Raw genomic sequence first — 25,676 nt, forward strand, 5'->3', positions numbered from 1 at the left:
CTCCTCATTTTTGTACATGTTTTATTTGTATTATGTCTTCATTACAAGAAAGGTAACTTTAAAAATGCAAATCTGCTGCATAAAGTACACCTTTGACAGTACAAGCAATCATGCAACCCACTTTCACTGTAAATTCATCCAGTAGTCCCAGTAAGAGGATGCAGTTACTTTACAGCAATGTCAAACAAGCTTTTGTTTAGCTGTCAGTATTACCAAAGAAACTCCACAATATTTTAGTTAACCTAATGGAGATACAACAGCACTTTTACAGACTTTTTTGCAGATTACAGATAAATGGCTTACTAGAGGTGCAAGCAATACGAATCAAATAATCCCTGACATTTTCCTGGGTTTTTTTTTGGTTTCCCACCCCACCACACCTTCCCAAGTTTTGGCAATGCCAGTACAAGACAACAGATGATGATCTGAATTTTGCATTTGAAATACTTCCAAAGTGAAATTCAAAGATGACATGAGATGTTCTGGCTCATAACCAACTTTACATATGGACTTTAATAGCTATAGCACAAGTGCTGTTAATATGGATCATTACTGGATTGCACATTTAACTATACAATACAATAATCATTCTCAGCTCACAAAACTGGGAAGTCAGTTGTAAAATCATAACATTCCCAGCAGAAGACAAGACTGTCTCAAAAATGGTGTCTGCTTCCCAATAAGGGGTTGACAGACTTCCACAACATTCAGCTGTATCTTCAATGAGTTTTTCTCCTTGCAACAGTGTTCTGGGGACGTGTGAAAAGGTTATTTTAACTTGCAGCTTGACTAATTCCAGCTCTCTTAGAGCTGCATGTTACAGAGGACAGGTTTCAGGCACTAAAGCCCAAGAACAAGCTAAGTGACACCACAAAAATTAATACTGTTAATAAAAAGAAAATAGTGGGAAACTTGTATGCAATAACCCTAATGTCAGTCTGCTGGACAGCGACTGGGGTGGGTGGAGAGCTCCCTGCTGGCCAGGCACTGCCCTGTTTCCCATGGAATGTGTGTGACCATGAAATACAAAACCAGAGCTGCTGCTCACCTTCCTGCTTTTAGCCCATGAAGAGCAAACACCCAAGAAAACAAAATGTTACAGAGTTCCCAGAGTGGGGTTAGCATACAGACCACTTTCTGTTGAGTGTACTTGCAGAACTAAGATTTCATCTAGAGTAATGCCACGTGCACACATTCCAGGTACCTCTCAAGGGAGCAGCTCTGCTTTGACCAGCAAATCATGGCTGTGGGGTGCATGTGGGCAAGGCTGTGTACACACCTCACACACCATTACTGCATTTCTGGTGAAAAAAATGCTGCCTCTTCCTTTTTCAGAAAAGAGTCAATTGTCTTGCAGATTTCCAGGAAAACATCCTCCTGTGTTCCTTCTGCATCAACCTGTGAAGCACAAAAAAACCAGTTTTGATTAAGTTACAAAGATTTATCTCAGAATCTAAACACTGCAACAAAAAACTGGTCTCGTATAAAAGTGAAGTTGTTCTGCTTCGTGGTAGAAGCATTCTAATGTAGAGGAACAGCTTAATAAACCAGATTATTCATTTTGTTTCCACAGATTTCTGTAAGAGGGTTCTGCAGGCTGGATTGTCTGTAGCAAAGCACAGCAGTCAAGTGAGGGAGCTTTAAGTACTCATGTTTTAAGGTAAAGTTACACCTTTGATGCAGAGCAGTTGCCAAGGACTCTGTCCATCACTCCAACCAGGTGAGGTCCTTCTGAAGCACTCTGGGTTTTGGACCACTCCACAGTAACTTAGCAAATCAATGTATTCAAGTGCATTTGTATTTGGAAACTTGGTGAATTGGTTCTGGTTTTATGACATCCTTGCACCTATCTTTTAGAAGGGCACTGCTTTTGTGGTATGAAAACTTAACTTTCATTGAAGCAATTTTGTTCTTGAACACCCCAAAGATTCAGTTTTCTGACCAAGCTATTTTTCATTTCACTGTACTTCACAAAAACAAGATGAATTTACTTTCCTGTGCTGAAGATGAGAGCTGCATTTCAGCACAGAGGAATGACACTTGCAGCCAGAATTATTTGTCTGTGTTCCCTGGAAAACATGAGGCAGAACTGAGCTGTTCTGAGCAGTTTCATGACCATCCCAAGCTGAGGAAGGAGAGCTGTCTTCAGCCCTCACAGCAGTGACAGAAGCAGCTTTCACAATGGCTGTGTACTCCATGCAGATGCTTCTGCTGATTATTCCTTTCCTCAAATGCCTGCTGAGATATTTGGTCTTTACTCAAAAGCAAGATTCTTCTCTGCTTCTCCATGCTTAGTCTTTCATGCTTGCACAAGATCAAACGGACCCATGACAACTTTGTGAAGGGATCTTTTTCTGAACTGCTGCATTTTCATCTCCACGTTGCTGACAAGAAAGCCAGGCAATTGTAGTGTTTGAAGGGGATATCACTGCCTATAATACTTTCTGCCATCTCTGGTCTGCAGGAGAATTAAAGGAGTTTCATGTTCAAATAAATGTATTTTTAAATAGGCCAAGAAATTCTGCTCAGAGATGATGTTGTCTTGCAGCCAGCTCCTGTACAGCTGACTGCAGTCCATGTACATCTAAGTCCTTTGGTGCTGAGTTGTGTGGGAGTCAGCAGCTGCTCCTTGCAGAGCTCCAGCAGGGACTGGAGGCTCTCTCCAGAGCCTGGGTTTCGCTCTCGGTGGCACCCGCAGATGCTGCGAAGTTCGGTCCCCGTTGCATCCTGTGGGAAGTGCTGGCACATCTCACCAGCCTCTTCCACAGCCAGAGCTCCAGCTCTGGGTACCCAGCCAGGCCAGCCTTCAGGAGCTGTGCCTGCCTGGGCCCTGTCCCCTCGGTCCCACTGCAAGCGTGTGTGACAGTGGGAGCTGAGCTGCCCTCGGCACCCTGGCCACCCCGCAGGCCCCCTCACTGCCCCTCATGCTGCTGCAGCTGCTTTTTGTAGAGCTGAGGCAGAGGCAGGCACACGCTGATGCCTTAGAAAGGGCAGTTCTCCCACAAGGGCTGCACCTCTTTCAGAAGTGTTTAGAAGTGGGGGGTACTTACAAAGAGAAAAAGAAAATGGGAGTGATGAACCATTCTGAACCAAATGTCTGTCTTCTCCAGCTAAAACAAGACCAGTAGCTGCCATCTCACCTGCTATAAAACACCTAGTTTGGCCTGCCTCAACTGCCAAGACAACTATTTTCATATGGCTATCCCACAGGAAATATACTGCATGCAGGGTGAAGGCCACAGCCATTTCAAAACTCTCATCTTACTATGTATTATTATCTTTTTACTTCATAAATACTTCTGCACTGTGTAACTGACCTAAACTAATCAGCACAGCTGATTGCCACTGGCTTTTTGGTGACCTCTTCAGAACAGGAGCTGCTACTCAGGTCTAGATCTAGGGAGCTGTGATGAAGAATTAGTTCTGTAAGCATGGAAACCGCCACCCTTTACGATGGGCTGGAATGCTGACTTCCTAACAGCAGCAATGAAATAGGGATGGGCCTGACTAATGACAGCCCCAGTGCTTCCCATGCTGGCCTCCTAAATAACAAAGGCCCAATTCATAAAACTAACTTAACATTGTGGCACAAAACTAACTTAATGTGCCAATAATTCACATCTAGTACTACAGTAATTCAACAACACTCTCAGCGGCTCCAGAGAAAAAACTGTGTACTTCTCTTCCTCAGATTCTAACAAATCTCATAAATTAGGCCTGTTTTCAAGGCTATTTAAGGCTGACTTCTCGTAAAACAAGATCCATATACAGTTTTCCACAGTTTTGAAATGCAGCTATGGCTTTTGGTAACTTCAAATACAGAGAAATTTAATGAGCTCATATGAAAAATTACTGGGGTAACCATCCCTATAGTACAATATTGCTCCTTTTGTCATTAAAATCAACCAATTAAGTTTTCTGTCAACAAATCTACCTCTGTTGTGGGTTTTGAAATTTAGAGCTCTAAACATATACTGCCACTGAGAAGAACCTGACTGTCTGTAGAGAGGATGGCTGAGGACAGACTCTGGAATGAATTCAGTAGGTAGAATTCAGTACTGAAGGTCAGGCAAGCTCAGCTGTGTTGTCACTAACATTTATGTCTTTGTCACTAGAGTGTGTTAGAAAATCTCTCTGAGACTGTGCAGCACCTGGCTCTCACAGCAATGGATCAAGCTGTGTAAATCCACTGAAACACACTGCCCCAAGACCTATTCACATTAGACATGCATTTTCTGCTGTGTTTTATCCGTGATCCCCTGCTAAAGCTTCTGATGTATCTTTTTAGATCAGTTTCTCGTCTAATGGGCCACAAGGCACCAGGGGGGGAATAGAGAATCACTTGTTCCTTTGTTCCCCACATCCTTATCTATCAGGGTTAATGGGCCTCTGAGAACCTTTCAAAAGATGGAAATAAACCACATAACTGCTCTCACTATTACCATTGATTACCCCTTCTGGAAAGGTCGCCCCTCCCCACACGCACTTAGAATGGCATCAGCAAGGGAAGGCTCACAAGTGGAAGGCTGGGAGAGGGTGGATGGTCACATGTTCTTTCATAATGGTTATGGAAAATGTACCTGCAAGTGATTTTAGAAAGAAATAGTAGAACAGCACCGAGAAAAAAAAATAATGAAAGGAAATAAGCACAGAAAAAATTAATTCTTGTTGGATTTTGTAGGCTAAGCTTTCATAGCACATGATCTGAAAGAGTCAAAGTTTTTGGGACCCTTAATCCTCTGCTCTGTCCTGCTTGGCTTATTTGTTATACCCATTCCCTTTTCCTCAGACTTTGAATAGGAAACCTGTATGTAAGACACCTACCAGGTGTCTTATGTTAGCTAGGTAGGATCGGGGCTGTCTTGCTCGACTACCAAGGCATTGCTCTTCTCTTTTACTTACTACCCTCCTACATACTGTCACTTCAAAAAAGCTTTAAAGGATGAGTCAGATATTAAAAACAATCTTTTTTCCCCCCTCCCTTTCTTCTTACTTGAGAGAGAGCCATATATTCAAAGGGATTTACATTTAACCATGTCAAAACACAAGTAGGTGTCTACTGAATTTTCAGATGCACTTTCCTGTCCAGCTGCCTTGGAACTCACTGAGAAATAGATTTAAAACCAACAGTATCTACCTGCTTACTATTACGATAATGAATTTTGTTTCATTTCATTTAATGTCATTTATCTGAAGCAGGCAGAACCAGGCAGCTTGCAGGCAGTGTTTTTGAGAACAGTGCTTTCAGCCCTTTTATTTCCAGTACAAGTTCTTTACTGAAAAGCAGCCACTTGCAACTCCTCAGGTGGGTATTCTGGAACTGACTACAAAAGAAATTATGGGATATTAAACTAAACATGAATTTATTAAAAAAATCTGAAAAATTTCTAACTTGTTAGTCACAACTTTACCTTCCAGAACACAATTTAGAAACTTAATGCCTCAGCAGAAAAGTGAGGAGACTGTTGTCTTTTTCCTTCATTCTTCAGTCAGTTCATCTTCCCTTGCAAATATGTACACAGTTCTTCATCTCAGCAGGGTGCTGGAAGGATTGCTGTTGTTTATTCCTGTCAGGTTCACAGGTGTTTCATCTGCACCCACAGCCTTCACCCTCAGTCCATGCATGCCTCAAGCCTCCACTGCTGAGCAGAAACACAAAGAGGGAATCTTGGCCAAAGGGAAACATCCAACATAGTCCTGATGTTTTGTCAGCTTCACGAGGTCACTGTTCTTGTTCAGAGGTCAGCAGAATGGAAAAATGTTCCAGTTCATATTAGTTAGTTATGAGTGCACATATGCACAATCACTCCAGGTTGGGGAAAGTTGTAAAATCCTCAAGAATTAAAGTGGGAATGCTGTTACAACCATATACCTTTTTCTCTCCTGTGCAAGTAAAGCAGGAAGAGAATTCCCAATGAGTGCAGAGCAAGCCAGGTCAGAGCTGAGTTTTTCTGTCTGCACTGTGTTTGTCAGACTCCATCCAACCATACCTTTAAAGCCTGTTCCAAAAGGAGTAAAGCATTTCTTATTCTGTGTTCCAGTGCACAGAGTAAGAAAGCTCATTTGACACTGTACTCTCACCACACCTTGATGTGGTGTGACAGATCAGTTCCTCCTCTGCTGAGTGCACAGCCAACATCTAATTCCCACACCAGACCTTTTGCTGGCCTTCTGCCCAGGACTGAATTTTACATTTGCATATTTAATCAGCCTGTTTCAGGACTGAAAACCTTTGGAGTGGATAGGACAAGTTAAATACATCCCACTGTTGTCATGTGCTGTTCCCAGTCTGCGGGAAATTTTGTCCAACCCTAAATTTAGATTTTAAACTGGAGAAATTAAATTACACCAGTATGCCAACACCATTTTCTTGTTACACAAGTCTATTTCTGATTTTCTTTTCTGTGGCCAGGTGGAGCTGGGTGCCACAGTCAAGCCCTATAAAACATGATCACTTACACAATTAATACCTAGAATTTAGTGGCCCTTAGCCACATGCTGCAGTAAGCTGGCAAGAAAAGATTAATGCAAAATCTTTGTGGAAGTTACTGGGATTTAGACTCTAATATTCCTCTAGAATCTCAACACCCACTCCTCTGCATGCTTAGGAAAGTGCATTGCTGCAATCCCAAGGGACATAGAGCTCACGTGGGCCTTTCACTGAAGAGCTGCTTCTGTTGAAAAACCAAACCTAGGCAGGAATCAAGGATTCTTTAACACTCTTCTTCTCTTCCTCTCTTAAACAGCTTCTCTTCAGATGCTTTGGCCACTGCTTACCCTGGGATCACAGACTGATCTGGGTCACCAAATAGTGCCTTCAGGAGGGCGTTGCTTCACTGAAGCTATTGAATCCCACCAGCTTTGCCTAAGGAAAAGAGTACACCAGCCTCTGATCTGCAGTTACAGGGAGGTCCATGGGTGATTTCAAATAAATCCATGAATACGGATGAGAATTTCTTTTAAGGGGTCTTCAAATCAACCCTGGTAAATTAACTTTGGTGGCTTTGTCTGAAATGGATAGGAAACACACCACAGTTCTTTCAGGAAACAGAGTTATAGAGGCATCAGCATCTCCATGGCAGCACTAACATCTTCAGCCAGCTTTGGTCAGTGTTGGAGAGTGATAAACCCACTTTGGAATGAACAAATCCTCAACACTGAAAATATGTGATGTTTTAATTAAAATGGGAAAGAAAAATATTAAACATGTTAGACTGCCTCTAGGTAAAGTCTCAGTCTTCTGTGTGCATGATATTACAAATAAAGAAAAAACAAAAACAAAGACTATTTTAGCTTAGCCTGCAGAAAAAAAAAGCAATCAGAAGCTGTATTTTATATATTTGATCAGAAGTTATTATTGTCAGTTTTTCTGCTTTCCACCTGAATTTCCTTTCATCATTCAGAGAACACCCAGTGGCTGCTAATGTCAGTGCTTGGCTGCGTGTAAAATCTGTTGCTATAAATGAGAAACTAACCCCATGCCCTGGGAATTGCAAACTTTCCCTTGACTCTCTACTTTCTGCAATACATGTAGCTTAAACACATTCACCACTAAAATACTTTTAAAATACATTTTCCACAATAATGTTTATAAAGCTGATTTTACAGAGCTTTCATATTCAATGGTTCCACCTGGAAGATGGATCTATGGCAAACACCACATTCACCAGAAGCAAGTGCAGACAATGCACAGACACTGTAAGAAAAGGAGTGTAGACACTTCAAGCAAAGCACAGGTATTTTCTAACATGCAAACACACAATATCAGCTTCCCCAAAACTAATGGTACAAGTGCAAATCACATATCCAGCTGTGACCCACAGATTTGGCAGGTTCCTTAAGCAGCTAATGAGCTACCAGCTTTCAAGAAAGGACTGCATGTTTTGCCATTACAAAGGGGACAGAGCAGGAACTTGCAGCAGAAGCATTAAGGAAGGGCAAAGAAAGTCCCTGTCAAGTGAAATGAGGCAGACCACGACTGCAAAATCTGTGTGAAAGTATTAAGTGCAGTTTCACTCTCTTTGGGGCTGTCACTTCCCTGATGCTTCAAAAAGGGAAACACTGTGGTAGGCTCAGCTCCCTGGAATAGGATATTGAGACAGAGAGTTCTGTTTTCCTTGGCATTGTGCTGTGTTGGTGTATTGTGTATTGTACTGCATTCTTAGTTAGGCACATCCTTGCAGTTTTGGCAAGATAGCTTCTCAAAGAAAAAACAAATAAACCACATAATCCTTTGTAAGCCTAAGGATGAAAAGTAAGCAGGAACTTTTTTCTGCCACTTAGGCTTTGTCTTATGTGCATTTGTTTGGATTAGGAAAGGCCACAAATCAGAACTCTTTCTTTGAGTATCATTTTTCTCAGCATTGTGTCATTTACCCTGTCCTCAGGTCAGGATATTGGTGCATAAATTAGCTGCACATTTCTCTTCTGGGATCTTTGCAAAGGAGAAAATTTTGGGGTAGGTGATTTTCATGTTTGCTACAGCCTCTAGAAAAAATAGATCCCATAATATTTTCAGAAACTATTATTGGATTCTTTCTCTTTTAGGACAAGACAGAGCAGTAGGACTAGATCTTTCTGTAACTGAAATAAGGGACAGTTTGCCATGACAGAGCAGAGAAACAAAGGAAAAAACTCCCCAAATCCGACGTAAATGAGTCTACAGATGTGCCAGCTAAGTGCACTCTTTCTTGCTTCTCTTGAAGTATTGATTATAGAATAAAAAGAATATATAACATCCTGAGCAGGAGTAAACTGAGGCAATTCACTGAAATTAATATAACCATGTTGTTTATTCCAGCAAAAGATCTCTCTTGGATGAAGGCCTGTTTTATTTCAGGATATACACTGTCAGTTTTGAAAATTTTACTAAAGGGCTTTGGATTAACATAATCTTTCATCCTTATTCTGAAAGCCCTTATTTAGTAATAAATCCCAATACTTAAAGAAAAGCGTTCTAGAATTTATTTTAAATAAGAGATTCTATACAGATGAGTTATTGATTCAGGATAAATCCTCTGACTAAGGATAAATCTGTGATTTTATTCTTTCAAACTGTACTGTGGAACTCAGAAGTTTGCAGAAGTTGCAAACAAACCAGGGAATTGTAAAATGAGAACAACTGGAAAATGTGGAAACAGGACATAAATGGTGCCATGTCGGTGTTTTCTAAATACTGCTCATATAGTTAAAGTAAAAAGCAATAATTTAATTTAAAAGGTCAAGTATTTACCTTGCATAACTGTGTCTTGCTTTCATAGTATGCAATCAGAGGGTTTGATGCTTGGTAGTAGCTTTCAGTCCTGTCCTCAGTGGTTTCAGTGTTCTCAGAGTTCTGACTGCTCCTGGTTTCTGCAGAGCAGTCCAGGCAGAGCACGAGCTTTGGTTCCCCAATCTACAGACAAAGGAAAACAACAAACATTCAAAGCACTGGCCCAGCAAAACAGATTTTGTTTGGATAACACCAAAACAGTCACCAAGGAATTTGTTAGCAAATAGTATTTGTCCGTGGAGACGCTAATTAACAACCACCTCTCACTGTAGCAGCACTAAGGGATGCCAGCACTGAGGAGCAAGGCTGGGCTTGCCTGGGCTCTACACAGAGAGATAACGAGACAGGATCTGACAAATTCTGGCTACTTGCACTGAAGAGTGTCAGTTCATTATTTGCTAGATGTAAACAGTACAGGACTTATGCAATACTTGACTCAGTTATATTTGTAGCCTTTTCTTTGTTCAATGTGTGAAAAGGGAGTGGTAAACTTAGCTTAGTATTTCAAGATGCAGTAGCAGGAAATGTTCACATAAAAGTGTACCCACTTGAGATGGAAATGAGTAACAACAGGCTCAGGGACACCATCAAATATTCACAGGAATACATCCTGTGAATTACTTTATGTCACACGGTATTTTATATCCCTGTTTGCAGTGTACCCACACCATTCCTCCCCATGCTGCAACAGAAGGATGTGATACATTTCTCCGCATTTTGAAATTGGCAAGTAATTTCCAAATTCTATGGGAAGCTGGTCATTTAATGTTGTTTGGCTAGTGCCAAACTAGTCATGAGGGAGAGTCTGTCCTTTTCTCTAATAAAAATAAATACAGATTTATTTATTTTTATTCTTAGGTCTGGAAAAGATCATAAATAATCATCTCTTTCTACATTTGATCATAGATATTGCTGTATTTTATGGGAAGAAAAGAAATGGCAAGAAAGTGCAAAATGTTCTTTATGGTATTTCAGGAGAGAGCCAAAAGTTCTAAACACAATTCATCATAATTCTTTCCCTGAAACACTGAAAAATATGTATGTCACTTAGCATAAATCTTGGCATGCACTGTCATGCACCCTGCTCAGGCACAGTGCTCTCTGACACAGGATCTTGTATGAGCAAAACCTGCTGGGCTGAATCCAAAGCCATAAATTCCACTGTCTCAAGCAAAATAAAGGTGTTAAAGGATCAGTAGGAAAAAAGTTAATTTTTCCATGCAGTTGTGTATTTAATACTTCGATGCCATGCTCAGTCTTTTCGTCATTCCTTCCCTTTCCAGCAGGGATCTGGAAAACACTTTTTAGGAAAAAGTGAGAAGTCTTGGAAAAAGATGACTGCTCTTCACACTAGTGACAATTACAAAATCACATTTTTACCATGGCTACGGTAAAGAAAGTCTAAATGATCGATATATGGAAATTGTTATTGTTACCTTTGTTGACATCCCTCAAAGGAAGAAATACTCAAAAGGTAAATATTTCATGTCAGGCCTTCTGCCTTTGACTGAGGATGTCTGGATTGTGTTGACCTTTCTACTACCCTTAATGACTTTCTAAGAGAAGCTGAAGCCAAGAGATTATGTCAGACAGTTCAATGACAGGCTTTTATCTACCCATTTTTTCCACACAGAAAACATTAATGCTATTAGCTGTAGCAGCACTGGGTTTGGGGATTAAAAAAGCCAACAAGGCAGTTTTAATAGTGCAAGAGACATAGAGAATGAAAAAAAAAAAAAGATGTGGGCTTAATCAATGGCTTAAACAAATGCCCTTTTTGTATAACTGGATTAGGATAGTGAGAAGTTATTTCCTCCCAGTTTTACATGAGAAATGCCATGGTTTGTTCTAAATTATAATAGAACAAATGGGAAATAATTACTTTTATCAGTTATACTCATATCATTACCTTACAATGAGGATATGAAGGAGTCTACTGACTGATAGAATCAGATAATAGCATCTTGCTTGATACACTCAGTCTGATTTGCTTTTGAAAAATGTACACGGTTTCTTAGAAGTTTCAGTATTGCTATCTGTAATTCAAACCATTACAGAAATATCCTTCTTCCAAACTAAAATCCACAAAAAGTGAAACTAATGCCCTTATCAGGTATTACAGCAATTCTTGCTACTTTTTTTAAAATTATGATTTTCCTGACACAATTTAGCTTAAATAATACATACAAAAAAAGTCTAATGTTTTTGGTCTTTACTCTGTCTCACTGGGTACTTCCTGCCTGGTGCTGTGGAATATATAATTTTAAAATGTTTTTTCACCTTGTAGAAAGACTGAGGAGGGAACAGAATTTTGTGCTTCTGTAGAATTATGGCTGGGTAAAAATACAATTGCATCACAGAAGGGAATTGGATAAAACTGGCTGGAGAATCAGCTGTTTCTACATAGCTCATTCTGTTTATGAATCAAGCTCTGAAGCATAAGCATTATTCTTGATGTCTTCTAAATAGACAGGTCTTTGTTAACAATTATAAAGCTTTTCACATATCACGTAGATATGTAGCATTATTCATCTGTACTTTGCTGCCATTAATTAGTAAGGTCTGATGTGCACCTCTTTTCATTCAGTCATAATTTAAGAACTTCTCATCACCCTTTGGAAAGAACTGCAAAGCATTATCTCAAAAACAACTCATTATAAAAAACTGCACAGTTTTACTGAGTGGCTCACAGCCAGCCTATGGAAAGTGGATACAAGGCACAACAGGGGGGACTTAGCAGGTTCAAAACAGTCACTTAAAGTCCTTGTCTTTTACTCCAAATGCCAAATGCAGTCCAGGACTACGGGACCTTTTGCTGCTTTCAGGGAACTTAAGGAGCTCTGCTTCATCATGGGATGCATTAGGATTTATTTGCCTGCCTCAGTGCAGGACACTCCAATCTCTAAATTCCACTTCATAATATAGAGGAGTGTCCACAGGACACCAACATGTATGCCTGCCAGAGAAACAGCACTGCTAAAATAGTTCCTCCTTAGACACAAAATGAGAGACATCTCCAGAATCTTTTAAATAATCTACAGCATTTTATTAAAGGGACTAATAAGTAAACATTTCTGTGAATGACTTCTATGGCAAATCCCATTGCTGATTATTTTGTTTGGCTTTTGCTGCCTAAATCTTGCTAGGTGTTTATGGTAACCAACTAAATAAATAAAGCAGCTAAAGGCTCAGCGAGAAAACAGGGGATTCATTAAAGTTTTATTACCTTATAAACTTGTTTAGGACATTTTTGGAGTGTATGATGTAGCATATACTAACTATCAACCCTAATTCACCACGTCTTTTCTCCCAAACCCTGGCAGATTCACTGACAGGCTCAGACAGAGTATTTCCTGCAGACTGAGAAATGCACGGCTGAGGCTTCTCACGAGGTCTCAGCACATACTGAGGAAATCGAGAGCTCTCGGAACTGCCACGCAGGCACTTGCAGAACGCTCTTTTTATGGCTGTGCCACCTGTTACTCACCACAAAAATTAAATCTGTCTTTGGCTGTTTCAAGTGGCAGCAAGCTTGAGCAGAGCTGGCTTACTGGTAATAAATATTACCTGTGAAGATACATACTTTTATGATGCTGCATCAGATAGTGCTTGATCACATTTTCACGAGAAGTACAGCACTATCCACTAGAACAAGGAAACTGGTTCTGAAATTATGGTTTTCCCTTAAATGTGAATTGTTTCTAGTTTACATAAAATTTAGATAAAATCATCCTCTACTTCTCCTTGTATTCTAGATTCTTTGTAGGTAAAGGCAACAGCTATTTGCTACACTGATGGGGTGCTAAAATTTCAGTGATCATCAGCACAGCTCTGCTGGATTGGCTTTTCACATGTTCCTGCTGCAATCAGCTGAAGAGAGGGACCGAAGCAGCACCAGAATTACAGGAGTTACAACAGCATTACAGTTGTATGGTCACCTTGCTCTCAAACTCTTCTGCATCTTTCAGCTCTTGGGGATACCCATCGATCAGAAATCCTTTTGTGTCCCCTAGCTTGGAAACCATGGCTTCCTTCAATAGCTCCAGAACAATACCCTGTACAGGAAAGAGAGGGAATTAGTTGGTGAATTAATAAGAAAGACTGATACCTCTGTTTGTTGCACTGACTTTAGTCCTACACCCTTGAAAATGGTCCTGTTTGGCTCTAAGTGGGTCCTGTGAATGCAGGTGTTTTTCTTGTCCCTCAGGTAGCAGGGCATCCTGCTTTTTATTCTCTCAGGACCAGCTATGCCACACAAATCTGATGCTGCAATCCACCCAAGATTTCCCAAAGTGCCCTCCAGATAGCTCAGAATATTTCGTAGTTTCAGAATGAATGTTAATGCCTGTGAAACTCTAGAGTACTGCTGCAGCAATTTCAATCTGATTGCATTTTGCTATGTCACTGGTATAATGATATCACATGGGAAGTGACCCCATCTGACCAAACACACTGAAGAGAAAAGCAATCAAAATCAAGCCTAAGCACAGCTTTTAGTTTCCCCTGAGCAACATTTCCCAGTATCTTTCATTAACAAACACATGCTCTGACCTAGCTGCAGTTGCTGAAGACCCACCACGAGTTGGGACTGCAGACCTGCCGTGTAAAAGTCAGGTCCAGCTGAGAACAACACCCTCTGCCTTCACAATCTCCATTAAGCTGCAGTCCAGCTACTCTGGGATGTCAGCCAGCTCTGCAGGGAACTGCTGCAGGTACTGTAATTTAAAATAGCTGCCAGGAGGACCAGCTCTGAATCTGAAATGTGACGCTATAAAAAGGACATAAAGTTTCTGTTTCCTGTACTTACACTTACATTTTGCAATGCATCTGTCTCACTATATTTCATTTCTGATTTATTGCCTGTGTGAAACATAAAGAAATACTGGCACTGAAAAGGGAAACAAGTGCCACAGATTTGGCAAAGAGGAAATGCCTCCCTGAGGTTACAGATTAATTTTACTGAAATGGGAACCATCAGCTCCAGTATCTATTTCCACTGTTTTAGACAATATTCCTACCATTGCCTTTGTTCAACCATTAGAACCCCAAATAAAACCATCACTCACGCCAGGCACAGGTTCACCACATTCCACAATGTCTTTGATCAGTTTACTTCTCTCTGATAATGACAATAATTCATTTTGGAGAAGGTCACTAGTGGACAGGTGAGTAAATCCGTATTTCTTGGCTAACTGTTCACATTGGCTACCTTTGCCAGAACCAGGGCCACCTATGTGAGGGAAAAAATAACTAGAATTAGAAAAGAACAAAAATCTTCCAATTATCAAACTGTACCCACCAAGAAAATGGGAGGAAAATGATGACGCTGACTATTTTGCAATTCATTTTTTTTTTAGAGACACCATCTACAGTGGAACAAGTCATATACTTCTCTTCTGATACAACTACAGTGCTGACTCAAAAATGCATTGAAGTTGAAGGAGTCACAACAGTGTGAAATTCTCACAGAGGAAAACCTGTTCCTAAAACACCATTGGCATGTTAAGGAAAATCATGAAACAGCCTGTGGAAAAGGGTATTTCACTCAGTACTCGTTCAGTTTGACAGCTGCAACAAATCGTAGCAATGTTCAGTGCACTGCTGTGAGGGGAATAACGACGAGCTCCCAGCTGCACCTGGCCCCGTCCTGCCCACGGAGCTGTGGGACAGAGCGCCAGCAGGGGAAGGGCATAACCAGGGAATGCTCTGGGTGTCCTCCTGGCAGGAATGGCTCCTCCAGCCTCCTGCTTCCTCTGGCCAGCGAGCAGCCTCCAGCTCAGAGCCCCAGAGCTCTGCCTGTGCTGCTCTGCAGGTGCAGGCGCTGCCTGGCCGGGCTCCTCCATGCAGGCGGCCGCTTCTCCTCCGCTCCAAGGCCGTGGCACGGAAAGCCATGGCATGAAGGCCTCTCTCTTCAGGCTCCTGCTGAGGCACTGCAGCCACCCCCGCCTGGCTGGAGAGAGGGACAGCCCACGGAACCTGCTGGAAGCCGCTTGCCAGGTGTCCCAGCGTGGCTGGCACAGCTGAGGCGAGGCCCTGAGGCGCCATGTTGGCGCCAGGGCATGGCGGGCGGGAAAAGCCAATTCCTGCTGTGAGTTTGTGGAGAAAACCTCACTGCGTGTAGCAGCAATTTCGCAGCCTCTGATGGATCTGTTCAGAAGATCTACTGCAGCAGGAGGTAATTACAGCCTTGGAGGGAGACAATGCTCAAACTCTTTTCAGTGGAGTTTTTTCAGCAGGTGACCTGTGTTATTTATCAGCTGCTGGGACTTGCAGGTAGGGCTACACAGCTCTGCTCCGTGCATTTAAGATGCTAGAAAATATGTGGCTTTCCTGTTTCCTTATCCTTCCACAAACAAATATAGGAATAACATGTTCACAATAGAGCAAATTTAGCACCGTCTCTTGCCTCACTTGAACTTTCTTCTAACTTTTGCTTTCAATGTAAGAAATAATTACTCCAAGCATATAATTTTCAGGCAAATTGCAGTACTGTAGCTGAGATTAAAATTGGGTTATAAAGGAGTAGCATCAAAGGAAGGGGTTTGTGTTCTGCGACATGCAGTGCTTTACTTCAGCTTCACAAGGAGAATACCCAGCCTGTGGTGTGAGAGTCACACCTGTGCTACAATTTTTCCAGAACTATCTTTGTTGCAGGCTTATCTTCTGGCCAATGTGGATTGCATGTTGTTTTCCTATTGCCATAATATGAAGAACATTATTGTTTTTTAAAAACACTAGCTGAAAGAAAGTAAGGAAAAAATAGGAGTGGCTATAAAGAAACTGATGCAACAAAATTACAGGCAAATTACTAGTAATGAATCCCTTAAATATTAGAGTGGCAATTAATAGTATTTCTGGCCTGTTTTGGGCTTTTTTAGATCAATACGTTTGTTTACACATTTTATCCCCTGAATATGCTAACAGTGCAGTAATTTAATCCTATTTGGTGTATATATGCAGTATTAAAAAACCCCAGCTATAAAGATCATTGTATTCTTTTTCTTATATAGCTGTTTCTCTTCTGAATGCAGAGCCCAATGAGAAATTTCATAATTTCTCCTCATATACAAAATTAACTAGATCTCTTTTTAGAAATAACAATACAAGGATGTTTTTTGGTTTTTAGCAGGTAAATATTCACGAAATTTGATATGTTTCTAATACCTTTGTGTAAAGAGAACACTGTCAGAGTGGCACAATATGCAGGGCATATACCATGAGTGTTCCTACAAAACATTAATTAAAAAGACCATTTTTTAATAGCAGAGTTCAAACAAAGGAAAGATTAACATGCTGAGCTCTTTAAAGAGTAAAAAACATATTTGATTAAGTTATGTCCTAAAAACGGTAGTTTTTATGGCCACTGGTATTAATTTAGATTCATCTGATGAGTAGCAGAGCATCCCACTGCTTGACAAATGCATACAGCCCACTTTATCAAGTCTTGTGCTTTCTTATCCATGAATGAGACCACAGTTCTTGCTTGGCATGATCTGAGAAGAGACTGAATTCCCCAGGAAGTTCAGCATTGAGGGCTGAGCACAACTTGGCCTTTACACCAGTATTAATTTACGTATCTGAAATGAAAATATTACTTTGTCTCCCTCTGAAGTTCTTTAATGTGACTGCAATAGAGCTATTCAGGTGGGAAAAGATGTGAAAGTGCATTTTCTTACTAATTAGGTGTTGCCTTCTTGCTCAGATTGTATACTTAAAAGACTGCTACATAAGCAGCTTTAACAGCAAATTAATCCTGCAGCTATGAAGCTCACAAATAATTTGTAGTATTACCAAAAGTGTACCTGTTCTATTAGTGGATATTTTTCTTAAATCTGTTCATTTTTCTAAAGAAAGTTTATCTGGAATAACAGCTGCATATGAAACATGACAAAGGCTAGCAAAAAGATTTTTTCTGCTAAGACTTCACTGCAACTTGTTACACTGTCTTTCACATGGAAAATACTTGGGGCATTGAAAAAGGTAATCAAGTTTTCCCAATGGCTCAATTGTTAGTAAAAAAATATATCCCCACTCTTGTTGTGAAGGCGTAAGATTCTCTGTGAACACTGTTGTTTTTTCTGTATGCTGTCATCTTGTGATCTGCCTACGTAAACTTGGGGGAAAAAAAAGTGTAGGTTCCTGATAACTTGTTCAGATTAATCATGTTGTCTTCCAATTTCTATATATGACATGAAGAGAAAAAGCTAAAGCTTAGAAAACAGCCAGAGGACTTAGGAGTGCAATAAGGACAATACAGAATTACCAGCAGTTCTTCAATATTAGCATGCTTTTGTATTTTCCTTGTATTGCTCAGTGCAGTGGACCTTGCTTTAAAGCTCATTTGGTAACTTAATAAAAATCCGAAAATTGCAGGTAAAGAAATTAAGAACATTGTATTAATCAGTGAGGTTATTCTTGGAAACAGAACTCTTTGAGTGTCCCTTTGTGCTTTTTGATACAAATGGTCAGCAAGATGTGGAACCAGAGTACTAGCACAGAAATTAAAAGCAGTTCTCTATATTGCTTTTCTGCAGACAAGGCCAGATTAAAAGGTCTGTGCAATCCCTTAGAGCAGTATTCCCTTCCATTATGTTGATTCATCAGCCTGTGAGAGGGGATCTTCTGGTAAATAACTTTCTGGCAGCACTGCTGACTTAGGTGGTTACTTTCCCCCATTTAATTATTGACTGCAGAAATGCTTCACAGAGAGTCCTTCAAGGAGAGAAAAAGAGTCTCAGTGAGTGTGGTAACAACCAGCTGCCCAAGGAGCACTTCTGGGTGGTCAGGTGCAGTCAGCCCTGGATCAAAGGTCTCAGCTCCCCTCCCTCCTGCCCCAGTGTCCCCCAGAGTGGGAAGGCCGAGGAGCTTGGCCATGTGACTGAAATGTACAGCTCTGACCTGGAGCACAACGCCACCAGCAGATGAATTAATGGTGACAGAGGGAGCTGGGACTGCTGCTGCGAGTGAGCAGGGCCAGGAACAAGCAGCATGAGCAGTGCATGGACCAGCTTTGCTGCCAGAAATACTGGTAGAGCAAAAGTGTCATGCAGACAGACCTAGATGCCTCTATTTTAAATCTTACAAGTTTATCACATACCAAAATATCATGGGCATTTATATAAAATGCCAGCAGTAGGATTTACAAGACAGTCCCACTATTTATTTTAAAATGTTTCAATTTCAAGACCTTGTTATCATAATGAGCATCATCCTTGTATCAGGGAGAAATGCCTGCAGGGGAAACCTAGCTGCACAAGGGAGCCTCAGAAGTCTGAATTGAAACCAAACTCCAGTCAGCCTGTCCCTAAATTCAAGCAAAAATTTTAGATGACTTGATCAGTTTGGCAATTTTACCAATGCTACTTGGATTATACAGACAAGTAAAAATAAGCCTTAACTTCAGAATATGACATTTGAAGGCTTCTCAATAGCACCTCATCTGCTGTTCACAAATTATTTTAGTCTAAGTGAAACCATACAGTAATTGTACTATTATTTAGCAACAACAACAACAACAAAAGCCCTCAACACTTTCTTTGTATTTCTTGTTTTCTGAGAAATTATTTTCATTAGGAAACAACGCATTGTGCATCTTGGCAGAGTGATGCAATATCCTGGGACATCGCTGAGTTTTCATTCTTCTTAAAGCAAATGTGAAGTTTATTTCACAGCAAGTCAAGGAAATCAGCCTTGCACAGCATTCACAGTTAGCTTGGACTGACTGGGGGTTTAATTATCAGTACTGCTCATTCTGTACTGTATGCTTTTCTGATTGCAGAAGGAGCTCCAATACAGGTATTGCAGCATAATTTACATTGGAAGGGACCTCATCTGGTTAAACCTTATACTCAAAGCAGGCCTAAATTCATGATAAATTGAATTAGGTTATGCCATTCAAGGTCTGACATACCTGGGACAAATAAAGAAAGAGTTTGAGCTTTGTGATATATTTACTCATTGAATTTTGGTGTGTGTGCAAGAAGCTCCTGTCTGCAGTTGATAATGTCTGTTTCTAGGTGTAAGTGGTGAGAATAACTTCAGTGTTAGCTAAAAAGCTGGTCTTTCCTACTTTGAGCTAAGCAATTACCAGCTTTGGATCATCAGCAAGAATATAACAAATATTCTGTAGAGGAGAGTGGTTACATTAGCTAAGCTTTAAACACCTCATTTACAAGTCAGCAGGGAGTTTGTTTCTGATCCAAAGCACAGAAAGATTCCTGAAACCTCCGGTTTTCCTTTCAGCCTCAACCGAAGCCAAATGTTTTGAGAAGCTTCTGCAGAGGCCAGGGCGGGGTAATGCTCCCAGAAACTGTGTTTTGTATGACAGTTCTGTGGATGCAATATGGAATATTGCAGTAGTTAACAATTAGAAGATCGTTCATCATTCATTGCGGTTAAAATTGATGACATAGGGGGTTTTTTTGTTTAGGTGTTTTGTTTGTGCTTTTAATGACTGGCAATAATTACCTAAGTTTTGAGTATTTGTTAGAGCATCACCCAATTTTATCTTTGTGCATCTTCATATTTTTTTCTCTTGAATTTTATTTACTGTCCAAATGTATCTTTGTTTTGCCTCTTTTATTATCCTGCTGTTATCTCCTATATTTTTTACTTGCTGGTACTCTTTCTCTGCTTTACAATATGAATAGAACATTGACATTGTTGCTTAATTAATCCAACCTGACTGTTATTCCAATTAATTCCTACATTAGCTCTAATGTAAACTTTTGCTAATTAGATTATTTCTGTTTCTTCCCCTTTTTGGAAAATTTTCAAGAGTAATTAGTGGGAGAGAGAACTGCCTGTTTCTTTCCCTTTTGTCATAAACAGTATCTCTGTTTGTCAGGTATGGCAGATGGTGCATTTATTTTGATTCGTTTGTGAACTTCTTCAAATGTACATCTTTAAAATTCTAGCTTTAAAACACCTTTATAAGCATCTTATTATTTCCTCATGGAAAATTATTTCCTCATATCCACCTATGTGTGGAATAAAGTCAAGATTTTGCAGACAAATGAGCAACCATGGGGGTCTCATTTTGTTCAAAAACCCCCAACAAGCCTAAAAAAACTTCTCACTCCTCTCATAAAACTTTAAGAAACTTTTTCAGGGGTGCAAGGATGGGGGGTGGAGATGGAGTTATTTTGGGAAAAAGTATAAATCATTCTAGATAATTTTTTGAAAATTATTCCATGTTTGGACTTAGTAAAACTTTTCACAATAACCTTTCTTAACAAAGAAAACAGAGTTTTGATTAATGTACAATTTATCTCTGCTCCCAGTAAGTAATTACTAGAAAATCAGAGTGGGGAAAAACTAGGAAAGAGGTGTCATTTCAATTTTAATCTGCGAGATGGCTACTGGATGTCTTATAAAAAATTATAGATGAAAATTTAAAATCACTCCTTGTAAACTAAAAGGATTCCCAGAGGCGAATGAAGAAGATGCTTTGCCATGGACAATTTCAGAGGCAAATTCCTTGAGTGTGTTCTCTCTTTTTTTCTTAAAAATTTGTTTGTACAAACCCATTTTTTTTTTTCTATAAGATATGTGAGACAGAGAATTAAAAATTTTCACTGTAGAGACTAGCAGGAAGGTGTATTTCAGTAAGCATAGATTACAGTTTGCTTGAAGACTGAAAATTAGGTTTTATGCACCCCTCCCTTAAGAAAAGTCTCCAGTGAACTCTTCAGTATCCTCATTTTACTTTTTCAAACACATAAAAATTGAGTTGAAATAAATTGAGTCAACTTGTATTTGGCATAAGAGAGCATGAGATAAAATTGCAATATGAGAACACTCTTTTAATAGAATCTTTTAGGTTGCAAGGAACTTCTTGGAATCATTTAGTCAAACAACTGTTACGCCAGGATCAGCTACAGCAGGTTGATCTGAACTCTGTCAGGTTGGGGTTTGAACATCTCTGAGCTTGGAGACTTTACAGTCTCTGGGCAACTTGTTCCGGTGTTTGACTACCCTCATAGTAAAAAAGTGGGTTTTGTGTTCAGGTGAAATTGAATCCATTTTCTCTTGTCCTGTCGCCGGGCACAACTGAAAAGATTCCAGCTCCCCCATCTTCATTCCCTCCCATCAGATAATTATTTATACTTAATGGCAAAATCCTCTGGAGCCTTCTCTTCTCCAGGCTGAATAGTTCCAGTTCTCTCAGCCTCTCCTCAAATCACAGATGCTCATATTCCTCAAGCATCTTTGTGTTCCTGCCCCACACTCACTCCAGTAAATCATATTCTTTCTTGTAGTGGGAGCCCAGACTGGACACAGTGCTCCAGATGCATCCATAGCAGTGCTGAATAGAGAGGAAGCATCATCTCCCTCAACCTGCAGGTATTGGAATGTTTTTTGATGCTTCTTGAGTTCTGAATGAAATTTCCATTCACTTATTATTAATTTTGGAAGTTCTTTTTTGCTTTTCTTTTTCCCCAGGAAGAACAATGCACAAATTGATTTAGTTTTATGTAAAATCCCCCATGTTCTGGTATCTATCCTTAGGTCCTTGGAAATGTGTGTTCCTGCTCTGGATTGTAAAGCAGTTCTAAAAACTGCTCAATACAAAAGCAATTATTCTTTCCAAGTAATTAGTACCAAGCTTTAAGATCAATCTTCTGGTTATAATTTGTTTTAAAAGACTGCTCCAAGTTTATGCTAATTATATTACTCACGTTCATGTGATAAAGGGCATTAACATGGTGCTTTTACTCTGTGGATTTCCAAAAGCAACATAAAGTAAACCCTGAACCTGCAGAACTTCAGTGCTAAGGATCATGCCTGGTGAGCAGTCTGTTGGCTTTGAACACAATGCTGAACACATGCAGAATGGAAACCTGTATTTAACAGAAGTTGCCTCACAAATAAAGAAGGGAAGAGACCACGTATATTTCAGCCAAATCTTAAACTTCTGAGTTACAATCCAATTTAGTAAAATTTTAATTAGTGCTGGTGAGGCAGCTTTGGTGTGGGAGGTCACACAACTCAACTGTAACTGCGAAAGAACTAAGGTTATTTTGAACATGTTCACAATCAAAGACATCTCATTAAATCCTAACTCTCTTTCAAAAGAATAAATCAACATTGTAGAATAAATATTCTCAGCCAATCTATTTTGCTAAATAAATAAATAAATCAAACAATCAAAGCTAAACAGCATGGGAATATTCAAATGTAGCAGTTAAATTAGGAATTCTACTTACCAAAAACAAAAATGATGTTTGATTTCCTTAGATCTTCTGAAAAATCTAAAATGAAAATAAAAATTCTTTAGTGGCAAGAGCTATTAATTTTAATGCCAGCTACTTACCACACCAAACTGTGTAACACTCATGCAAGGGGATCTGATTTTACTAGATTTACTTTCTGCTATAAAAAATAGATCTACTTTCTCCATTCCAAAAGGAGCTATTATCCACAAGCCTATTAATCTCTCAAAGACATTTTACCTGAAAATAGACCTTGCAATACATATCAGTGCTTGAAAAAAAGAAAAGAGAGAGAAGCAGATTCATCTCGATGTTATATTGTGATGCAATGCCTCCTCAGCCACTGCAGTTTCTACTGACCATATTATTACATTATAATTGCTATAGAATTATGTCCACTCCCATTTATATTTTATACACTCTGAAATGTAGTTCTGGATTCCTCTGAGCCTCAAATTCAGCCAAATAATAACCATCTTAGCTGAAATCCAGGCAATACACTCACCAAAACTATGTATGTATTACAGCTTTGTCTTTAACTGAAAGTGTATCTTTTGAAAAAGCAATTCCTTCTGGTCTGAGTCCCAGCCATTGCACCGATTATACAGTACAGAAGGTGATCTTGCACCATGTCAGTCTGCTGAAATTTTATTACGTCTTTGAGTTAATCACTTACAAGACATATATGTGATTTTGTTAATCACATACAAGACGCCTCATACAATTTTTGGGGTTTATTTTGTGGTGTGCAGATCTCTTATTACAAAATAATCATTAGCCCTGAAAAGTTTTGCTTTATCATTTCATTCCTCTTAGACTCTTAGAACCTTTCCAAGGAGACTTTCATAACTGCCAATTTCTGAAAACACCTATGAGATTTGATGCTGATTAATAGTAGTATTTTCTAATAATTTTGGATCCATTGGCCAAAAGAGTATAGAAACATTTTTTACAGACTTTAAATTTCATTCAAAATAATTCACATGATAAAAATCCCTTGAGGCATAAAGTTCACAATATAAATCATCTGAATTCACTTTACTTTCTAAGTAACTATTTAAATAACAGGAAATTAAATGTTTCAAAATTAAATGGCAATTGACACTGAAAAAGAAACTCACCTCCTGTGCTCTCATAACCAGAAAAGCTTGACTGATCCTCCTCCTGTTAATTAAGCAATTGACAAATTGAAATGGATATTCTGCATAGTTTACATTTATTCTTATATCTGCTTATCTGTATATCTTAATATGTATTTCTCTAAACTCTCAGTTTTAGTCAATGTTGAGATATGGTTTACAGTGTCACAGAAATGCTGTTAGTGCTGCTGCAGTTGCTAGAACACGAGCACAGAGAACCCAAGACATCTTGAGATGATTCACTATCCCATATAATGAGTGGAGTTCCTCAGGGCTGGGAATGTTGTTTAACATCTTTGTTGTGACATGGACAGTGGGACCAAGTGGACCCTCAGCAAGTTTGCCAATGACACCAAGCTGTGCTTGAGGGAAGGGGTGGCATCCAGAGGGACCTGGACGTGCTTGAGAGGTGGGGCCACGCGATCCTAACGAAGTTCAGGGCCTGTACAAGGTACTGCTCCTGAGTCAGGGCAATCCCAAGCACAGTTACAGGCTGGGTGGAGAATGGATCCAGTGCGGTCCTGGGAAAAAGGACTTGGGGTTGTTGGTGGATGAGAAGCTCCACATGATCCCTCAATGTTGCATCTGCAGCCCAGAAAGCCATCTGTGTCCGGGGCTGCATCAAAGGCAGCGTGGGCAGCAGGCTGAGGGAGCAGATTCCACCTCTCTGCCCTGCCCTCGTGAGACCCCACCTGGAGCTCTGCACCAGCTCTGGGACCCCAGCACAAGGACAGGGACCTGCTGGAGGGAGTCCAGAGAAGTCACAAAGAGATGCTCAGAGGGATGGAACACCTCTCCTAGGAAGACAGGCTGAGAGAGTTGGGATTGTTCAGCCTGGAAAGGTCTCTGCAGGGACCTTACAGCAGCCTCCCAGGACCTGAAAGGGGCCTGCAGGAGAGCTGGAGAGGGACTGTTTCCAAGGAGATAGAATGACAAGGGGGAATGGCTTTAAACTAAGACAGTAGGTTTAGATGAGATCTTGGGAAGAAATCCTTCACTTGGGAAGAAATCCTTCTTGGGAAGAAATCCTTCACTGTTAGGATAGAGAGGCATTGGAACATGTTTTCCAGAGATGTTATAGATGGCCCATCTCTGGAAATGTTCAAGGCCAGGCTGGATGGGACTTTGAGCAACCTGGTCTAGTACAACATATCCCTGCTGGGGATTTGGAGCAAAATGATCTTTAAGGTCCCTTCCAACTCTGCTGTAACACTGGTTTTGTGAGGAATGGCTCTTCAGTGTCCAAATGCACAATTCCCACATTACATATAAACAACAAATCCCGAATTTCTTGTGAAGTCACTATGGTATGATCAGCTGTTAATAGTGAGAAAGCAATACTGGAGAAACTTCTAAAAGTGAGCTATAACATAAAATGGTATTGGTCTTTGATCTCAAATATGTTTACCTTCTGAATGTAACACAAGCTACAAGTTGTTATAAAGGCTGTTGAACTACAAGGAGAAGCTACACCAGGGAAATGGGGGATGTAGCATGTTTTTTCTCCTGAGATTTAGCCACTTAAAATTATTTTGTCACTTACTGTATATTACAATCAATGAGAAATTACAAATTCTGGCCAGCAAGACTGTCAGAATGGGAATTCTTTATTGTTCTGAAAAGTGAGAATTATATATATGCTGGACATAGTCTAGGTTATGAAGTGTCAATATACCCACACCAACAATGCTTTAGCCTGGTCTGTACAATATCAATAATAGCATTGACAGTAACACATCCTCATGTGACAGTATTACACCATCAGTGCCTAACATCAGCATGAAACACGTTATGTGAGTCATCTCAGTAGCATATGGCTATCAAGCCATAGCTTCTGGCAGCACAGCTCTCAGAAATAGCCACCTTTAAATGTGTAAAGCTGCAGGAGGAGGTGAAGTGACATGAACTGCAAGGTGACTGGAATGGGTAAACTGCTGCCCAGTGTAATTTGCAGGGCTCATGCTCTACCCTTGCAGGTTTCTCCTTGTGTTCCCATCATCACTGAAAATAAAGTACTCTTCATTAGGCTGAAGTACCATTACATTGGTTACA

General features: G+C 40.1%; 1 protein-coding gene across 1 annotated transcript in view; it reads right to left on the bottom strand.

The window, feature by feature from the left end:
* Positions 1 to 7: 7 nt before the first annotated feature.
* Positions 8 to 25,676, bottom strand: part of AK5 (adenylate kinase 5) — an 83,499-nt gene continuing 57,830 nt past the window's right edge. The window contains exons 9-14 of the mRNA XM_039711348.1: positions 23,607 to 23,649; positions 22,480 to 22,524; positions 14,338 to 14,501; positions 13,210 to 13,326; positions 9,233 to 9,394; positions 8 to 1,398 (exon numbers count right to left, since the gene is read on the bottom strand). Coding sequence (XP_039567282.1) covers positions 1,291 to 1,398; positions 9,233 to 9,394; positions 13,210 to 13,326; positions 14,338 to 14,501; positions 22,480 to 22,524; positions 23,607 to 23,649 — 639 coding nt within the window. The 3' untranslated portion in view covers positions 8 to 1,290. The remainder of the gene's footprint in view (positions 1,399 to 9,232; positions 9,395 to 13,209; positions 13,327 to 14,337; positions 14,502 to 22,479; positions 22,525 to 23,606; positions 23,650 to 25,676) is intronic.

Source organism: Passer montanus, unplaced genomic scaffold, assembly GCF_014805655.1.
Source record: "Passer montanus isolate IOZ18808 unplaced genomic scaffold, ASM1480565v1 scaffold25, whole genome shotgun sequence".
NCBI lineage: Eukaryota > Metazoa > Chordata > Aves > Passeriformes > Passeridae > Passer > Passer montanus.